This window comes from Acanthopagrus latus, chromosome 2, assembly GCF_904848185.1.
Source record: "Acanthopagrus latus isolate v.2019 chromosome 2, fAcaLat1.1, whole genome shotgun sequence".
Classification (NCBI taxonomy): Eukaryota; Metazoa; Chordata; class Actinopteri; order Spariformes; family Sparidae; genus Acanthopagrus; species Acanthopagrus latus.
In genome coordinates, this window is record NC_051040.1 from 2,492,212 (window position 1) to 2,500,163 (window position 7,952).

Below are 7,952 nucleotides of genomic sequence, written 5' to 3' on the forward strand. Positions count from 1 at the left end.
ACGTTCATGATAATAAAAACAAAGCTCATACAAAAACTATGCATTTATTGACAATTTCATACAAAGACATGAACTCTCCACGGTGGGAAAATCGGATATTAAATTGGTCGTTAGGTACAAAACAATAACATGAACTCAAGTGTTTTGTTTTTACAGTGAACACCAGGAGCCGCGGCTGCATCTCAACAGTAGTTCACATAAACTGCACAAATTAGACGACATGGAGACTACTGAGATGACTTTAAGTACAGAGAAAGAGGTTTGACAGTGAGAACAGGAAGAGTAAGAGCTTTAACCAAGTGCTGCTGTCCTCTTCTCCCGTCCCATGATGCAACACTGGAGCCGCTGGAACGAAGTCCATCTACAGAAAGAGTCAGAAACATACAAATGAACCCGACCGCACGCAACAGACAACAACATGTTGCTCTGATCTTACAGCCTGAGTAACAGACGTTTAATAAAGTATTTTATTTCATGTTTAGTGTCGTTGTTGTCGTCACCAGTGGTCGACGTCTGCGTCCTCAAACTGACCGGCCTCCAGCGCTGCTGCGTCCACCTCCATACCATCTGTCAACAACAAACGCCACCAATTAACCAACACGAGTTTCAACAGCATCTCATAAACACACTCGTGTCAAATCAGCTGTTTATTTTAATTATTCTGTTTAATAGAAATATGAATAAAATATGAACCAGATGATGTACATACAAATCTCTGATGGTGTGACCGAAGATATACACATTAAAAAAAAAAAAAAAAAAGACTTTAAAGAATTCAAAAAATCCTAAATCTGAGTTCGTCACTGGAATCTGCTCTTTCTCACCCAGAATATCTGTTTCATTCACAAAAATAACAGAAACAGGAGGTTGTTTTAGGCCATCTGAGCTGTTAGGACCCTCAGAACTGACAGACGCCACCATGTGACTAAATATGGAAATAAATTTGTATAAATCCCTCCGTCTATATTGTTTTCCTCCCCATCACAATGACCAACTATTCTACCTAGAATACCTTTTAAATTACCAGCGGTTTCATTTCATATCGTTCATTTTCTCTTCCCGCTCCCGACTGCAACATGATTCATTCATCTGTTGTGGTCTGTACCAAACAAACATGTCATCAAGAGAAGCAGACGTGCAGGTCAGCATATCTCAGCAGCTCTACGGTATTTCACTATAAACGCTCACACAGTTTACAGATTCACTGTGCAGCTGTAATTCAGATAAAAGCATATTTCACCTGGAAAAACAAGTCAAGACTTATGTACAGATGAAAAATCATTCAAGTGGATAAATATGATCTACTGCAACATTTACAGATATAAAATCATGATGTAATAAATCATGTCAGAAATTGTATTTGCATGCGTGACTCAAACCTTCAAATTCAGCGTTGGCTTCTTCGGTTCGGACTCCGGCCATGTGGTACTGCTGAGCGACCGACTGGGCCAACATCCCCTCCAGCCTCTCCAGCGTGGCCTGGCCCTCCGTTGTGAGCGCCGACAGACCCTCGTCACAGGTGTAGAAGGTGGGGATGTCAGCGTGGCCGTGCTCTGAGCGGAGGAGGACGAGAGCGACAGCCACAACATGTTTGGTGCAGAGCGTGCAGTAAATCTTCACTCAGACATGTTCACCATTTAATTAATGTTCAAAACACACTTAAAACATAGTAACATATGTAAGGGCATTTCATGTACGTGACATTTTATATCATTAACTATCATAATTCCTGGTACGTCACTTCTAGCTTCTGAAGATATTTACAAGTTCTGTTTTGCGATATAAAATACATCATCAAATACCCAAAATTTAATTATAAAGCTCTTACATGTGTTCACAAGTGTCTAAATGAGACTACAGAGGTTGTCGGGGACATTAGACGTCCTCGCAGTGAGACTCATCTACTCACTGGTCCGTCTTTACAGGCCGACCTCAGTTACAAACTGTTCTGACTCTGACTTTACAACTTGTACATTGATCAGTTTATACACAAGCTGTGAAGTAATTGTGAAGTAAGACTGTTAGTGGTGGTGACGCTGAAGTCATGTGACCGTGATGTCGTCTGTTTGTAGCCTCACATGAGCTTTTTACTGCTCGAGATTTAATTTCCCTTTCAAAATTCACAAAAGTGGTGTTCACCTGTGAAGATTATCTGCATGACATATCATAAAGTTCTGTTAAAGGTTCAGTAGATCTCACCTGCCTCTGCAACCAGAGTCCAGACGACCAAGGAGGGATGAACAAACAGAGACAGAGGGAGAAGTAAAACAACGTCAGTGTTTTTTTAGTTGCTGTTACTGTTCATTCAGTCCGCAGTGTGTCTCCAAAATTATAAGACATTAAACAGTAAGATAAGAACTGAGTCTCATCCACCGAAAGGAAGTTTCTCAACCCAAATAAAAGCCTTTCAATAACCAAAACTTGATTTACATGACAGCAACAATATGGCCACTGCATGTCAAATGTCTAAACATTAGAGAAAATCTGCTGGCCAATGCAGAAATCGTCTAGTTCTGGTGCAGCTCTGGACGATGTGATGCTTCTCTCGCCGGTCTCCGTGCATCTCTGGCCGAAGCGGTGGGCGTGCTGCTCATATACCTGCTCCGCCATCTTTACACAACAGGTTGCACAATCTTTGCTGAAGCTACCTGCTTTAGGATTTATTTTAGAATATAGGTGTGTGTGTGTGTGTGTGTTTGTGTGTATCTTTATTTGTTCTTCCTCACCGGCCTCCTCCACGTCATACTCTTCTCCTTCAAAGTCGTTGTCGGAGTCGTCGTCCTCCGGGTCGGGATGTAGAGCCTGGCACTCACACATCGCTGAGAACATGGAATCCACTGCATGCGACACACACACACACACACACACACACACACACACACACACACACACATCAGATGCTACATTAGAAGCAGCGCTGCCCCCCTGTGGACATTTCAACAGTGTGTCATGGTGGCAGAGTTCCTGTGTTACATAGATTTGCTTCAGAATAACTTCCTCCTAACTTTATTTTATTTCCACCACGATGCTGCTGATTCCTCTTCAGCAGGATGTGTCGACAGAATGAGTTCAAACAATAGGACCATTAAAATACCCTGAACTCTCATTTTCATCAAATCCCATGAAAAGATAAAAACCAACACTGTGTCAGTTTGGCTCTAAATACTGTCAGACTTTAAGTTATCAGTCAGATAAACTGTGACATCCTCGTCCTCAGCGCGGTCACTCACATGCTGCCTTGTCGCTGGGCACAAATCGAATCTCTGTGATGGCTCCCTCTTCATCATCATCATCATCATCTCCACCACTGCTGTTGCTGTCGTTCTCTTCGTCATCAGGAGCTTTCTCTGCCATTTCTGCTTCATTCTCGTCTGGGAGGATTGGAGACAAAACACTTAATGTTAATAACTAATACAGGCAGAAGCGAAGTTCATCTTCTCTCCTGGATTCACATGAATAATTATGCCTCACTGTAGTACATATATATTTTATAGTCTTTATGTAGTCCAGTGCTCCTCGTGCAGACACAGAATTTTGAGGGTGAGTCACTGAATAGATATCATAGGAAGGAGAGCTGCAACGATTACTCGATCGAAAGAAAATTCACTGCCGACTTTTATGATAATCAGTTGGTTAAAGTTCATTTTCAAGTAAAAAACCTCAAATATTTACTGGTTTCAGTTTCTTAAATGTGAGGACTTGAATAGTCTGTGGTCCAACAGATAAATTAGATGAATTCATTAAAGAGTTTGCGTCTCGCTCACCTCCAAGTTTTCCGTTGACCATGACGTACAGGTGCTCCTGTGGGTAAGCACTGACGTCTCTGGAGATGGCGTGCAGGCCGATGGTGGGATAGTCCAGAGAGAAACCCATCCCCGAGCCATCGAACCACGACAGGCGCCTGACAGGAAGAAACACACAAAGCTGACTGTCGTTCATCTGGTTATGCTTCAAAGTCATAAAGCTTCTGTTTGACTGTGGCATAAAAAACTGCTCGTCCACCAAGAATTTAATTTAGCACATTTTTTGTACATTTCCATTTATGCAAAACAGTTTTTGTATATTATCCATTACTGTTAAAATGTTGGACATTTATTCTAAGTTCAGTGATTATTTTGGAACAGATAATATAAATAATGGTTAATCCTTTTCTCAGCTAACCCGTTAGTTGTTTGATCTAAAAATGACATAAAATGCTGAATAAATGTTGAAAATGTTTCTCAAAGCTCAAGATGACATCTTCAAAAGTGAAATGTTTGATGGTCTGATCGTAAACACCAACACTCCCCCAGAGCTCCGAGCTCTCAGTCCCAGCAGGATCAGACGGTAGCTGCACAGCTGAACCCAGATAAAGCTAGCAGCAGTTAGCGGTTTCTCAGGTGATATGCTGCCCCCTGTTTACCTGGAGTATGAATTCAACAGGTGGCCAATTGTTACACATCTGCATATTGCACCTTTAATAACCAATGACGCAGGTTTAAAACAATATTTTAGCATATTCTGCATTGTATATAAATGTAGTGATTGGTTTGAAAATACTGGCCTCTCACTTGACTTTATGTGTGGCGAATTACTTTTTTCAACGAAATCAAAACTGCGAATGATTATTTTGAAAGGGCCTACTCCGGAAGTGCTTAGCACGAGGAGTGGCGCATGTAGCTGTTTTCATACTTTCTATCCTGAATATTGTAGTTATGTCTGCATTAAACACTGATGAATCACTAAGTGACACCTGAAGCTGGTGGTTTAGAGAGAAAAACAGGCGCCATGTGCATCACTTACGTTTCAGCTACGTAAAGCGTGCCGCAGCCCAGCTTCTGGCCGTCCATCACCGCCGTGGTCTCGGCTTGCTCATGCCGCACTCCCTCGGTGGGAGTCGGGAGGCTTTTTAGTAAAACCATCGTCCGTGTGACCGTTAATGTTTGCGGACCCGCTGGAAGAGGCGAGTGGAGGAGAAGGAAACCAGCCGGAGGTGTCAACAAGAAGCTGTGTGACCCACTTCGTGCCACAAAGCTGGCTAATTTCACCCGGGATAACTTCTCAGTGAATTGGAGCTCAACAGCTAGCTGGGGGCGGACAAACGGCTATAAACTATCGCGCTTCTCCGCCGACATTAACAGAAACCAGGCGGACGGTTCGGAGAGTGAACTCGGGCTGAAGTTAGCAAACTGTTGTTGAAGCTACAAGCTGACTTCTCCTCAGCAGCGACCTCTCAAAGCTGAAATATCGCGGCAAGATAAGTCGGTGCTTCACAAACCGCAAAAAGAAATACGTCACCGCTACGAACAGGGCGTTGTTGCTGTAACGCACGTACGGCCGCGCTGATTCCTACGTATTGTAACTTCCGTATTCACGTACAGTACGTAGCAACAGTTCTTCTTCTTCTGTGCGCTGTTTGGTAGCTTCCAACACCAACTGCTAGGTGCATACCGCCGCCTACCGTCCCGGAGTATGTAGAGCAGGACGTAGTGAATAAAATACAATAAAAACATGTAATTAAATAAAATTAAAAAACATGAAACAAATTTTGAAATAAATAAATAAAAGCAATGAATTAAATACGCTCATCTTTTGATTAAAATACAATGAAATGTAAATCAAATGCAATGTAATTATAAAACAAATTAATTAAAATATGTGGTAAATAAATAGAGTATACAATATTATGAATGTATGAATATAAATTAAATTCATTTCAAACAAAAAACAGCGCAAAATTAAAGAGAAGTAAAATATCACACATTGTAGGTTGATGGTATATGTAAACATAATAGTGGTTTTGTATACCCTTGTACATCACAGTCCTTCTCCAGAAGAAATTTAATTTGTTCTTTTCTTTTTGAATTTAATGTTCCACCATGTCTTATTTTTGGGTGTCATAAAGTCTCGTATGATCCCTGAGCTCTACAGAAAACTCTGCAGTTACACGTTGTGACCACCAGAGGGCAGCGCAGGCGCAGACATGTGAGGGCTTTGACGTTAGACACAATCACATACTGCGATTTCCGGTCAAACCATTTCAAAATAAAAAACACCGTCAAAACACACACCAGCTATTTTTATTGTTGTTGTTGTTTTAAATATTGAAACTTTAGGATACATTTAAAAAGTCAAAACAAAAGACAAAAACAGTTTTTAATTGATATTAATATGTAGAATTAAATTAAATGTCTGTGGCATCATCACTTTAGTCTGTGTTTCCCGTTATAGTCTATGTTCAAATTCTCTGTTTAAAAAGACAACTGCACAACAGCAGAGAAATAACATAAACTGGACGTCTCTCCAGTTTTATGGTTGATTTAAGATTATATATTTTACCCTCCTTGGTTTGGTTAATTGTCAGAATTTGGAATCACAGCAGATTAAGTCTGAAAACCTCCACAAAAACATGCCACACCTCTCCTGCTGGATGATCCACATCTATCACTGATAAAAAGAAAAAAAGAAGGCACAGACACGAGTGAGTTTTTGAGGAGATGCCGGGATGATTGTTTTTAATAACTTAGAAAACATTTATGTTACAGCGATACTACGGTAACAGTACAACAGAGAAATGGAAGGAGCTGCACTCACATCCTGTGGTGCCTGTTTGAATCCAGATTAGTGGGACTGAACATTTTAAAACCAACAGATTCAGATGCTCATCAGGTTCAAGTGGAATGATTCTGGGCTGAAACATACATTAATCTTCCCTCGCTGCAAAAACAGAAAACTTGTTTTTTAAGAGGGTTTTCCAACATGATCAGAGAAAATTTTAGCCAAGGTAACAAACTGAGTAAAATTATTGGTTCTGACTCAGGTTAAAATCATCTGAGTGTCCAGTCGAGCTCAAAAACAGTATAAAATTGGAGCTGTGATGATCAGGGAAGGCAAAGTTCACCCAAACATTAATATTCTGCCATAATCCCCCTCATGCTGATGGAAAGTTAGGTGAAGTTTCGTAGTCCACCAAACATTTCTGGAGCTTCAGCGCTGCAGCATCCTGCTAAACGAGTGACGCAGCCGAGGACTTTAAAAGATACAGAACATGAAGTGAAGCCTGCAGCAGTTACGGGTCAAAGATGATCATTTAAACCATTTTCTGGTGATAACAACCTAAATTTGATTTGTTTTCACAATAGCAAGACTTTTTATGTCAACATCAATAATAAAAAAAAAAGTGTTTTCCCAAGATAACGAGATAATTAACCACAAAGAAATGACAAACCACATGAACTTTGCACTCTGCATGCTGTCATGGCACTGCTGATCTGATAAACATTATGTTATATGAATTAAAAAGGTTCTCATTTTTGTTTTCTTGTGGTAATGGATTAAATTATCTCGGGACAACAAAGCTTGTGTCTCACAATCTAAAACAAAAACACAAAGACAAATGTAATTGAACTTGTTATCACAGGAAAACTGAGGAAATAACATGTTTGATCCGTGGCCGTTCAGGGCTTCAGTCTCCAGAAGCTCAAGATCCAGAACTTTTAGGAAAAGATGTTATTTAAACCTTTTTTAAAGAAGAAATCTTCACTGTAGCTGCAGGTGTAGGCGTGTTAATGCACCTCAACATAAACATAAAAATTCATTAACTGTAATAGTTCATCTTGTGGAGTTTCAGTTACAGATTCTCTCCACCTTCAGTCACTCATATTGTGAGTGAAATTCATTTGCAAGAAAAGACAGAATAAAGTTGAGATAACATCTTACTGCGAATTCTTTAGGCCTCCTTAATCGTGTGTAAACAATCTGATATGTAACACGAAGAGAGTCAATAATGTTTTTAAAAATTAATTTGGCTTCTGCAGACACTGTCATGCCGACTTTCATCAGGAGAGAAGTGAGCAGATTTACATTTTTTGGTGATCTGTTCCTTTAAGGGGATTTTCCAGCTAAGGAGTTAAATGAGCATTTTATCTTGTTATCACCTGAACAAAGGCAGGAAAGTACCTGAAAGAACATTT

The 7,952-nt window shown here is 40.3% G+C and overlaps 1 protein-coding gene across 2 annotated transcripts; it reads right to left on the minus strand.

Annotated features, from left to right (window-relative positions):
• Nucleotides 1–25: 25 nt before the first annotated feature.
• clns1a (chloride channel, nucleotide-sensitive, 1A) lies at nucleotides 26–5,337 on the minus strand. Of its 2 annotated transcripts, XM_037118619.1 has the most exons (8): nucleotides 4,783–4,901; nucleotides 3,765–3,901; nucleotides 3,231–3,371; nucleotides 2,727–2,837; nucleotides 2,200–2,205; nucleotides 1,380–1,553; nucleotides 501–567; nucleotides 26–361 (listed from the first exon to the last, which is right to left on the minus strand). In XM_037118619.1, coding segments are annotated over exons 1-8 (756 nt in total). In that variant the 3' UTR covers nucleotides 26–360. The 2 variants fall into 2 exon arrangements, with proteins under 2 accessions (XP_036974514.1, XP_036974504.1); XM_037118609.1 differs by lacking the exon at nucleotides 26–361 and having other exon boundaries at nucleotides 497–567; nucleotides 4,783–5,337.
• Between the last annotated feature and the right edge of the window lie 2,615 nt (nucleotides 5,338–7,952).

What these genes read in the sequence shown, in the direction of transcription:
- clns1a (XM_037118609.1), bottom strand. Translation starts at nt 4,901, where the DNA reads ATGGTTTTACTAAAAAGCCTCCCGACTCCCACCGAGGGAGTGCGGCAT. An exon ending in ACGCTTTACGTAGCTGAAAC is followed by an intron (nt 3,902 to 4,782) that starts GTAAGTGATGCA and finishes TCTTCCTGTCAG; the next exon opens with GCGCCTGTCGTGGTTCGATG. An exon ending in GCCCAGCGACAAGGCAGCAT is followed by an intron (nt 2,838 to 3,230) that starts GTGAGTGACCGC and finishes TGTCGCATGCAG; the next exon opens with TGGATTCCATGTTCTCAGCG.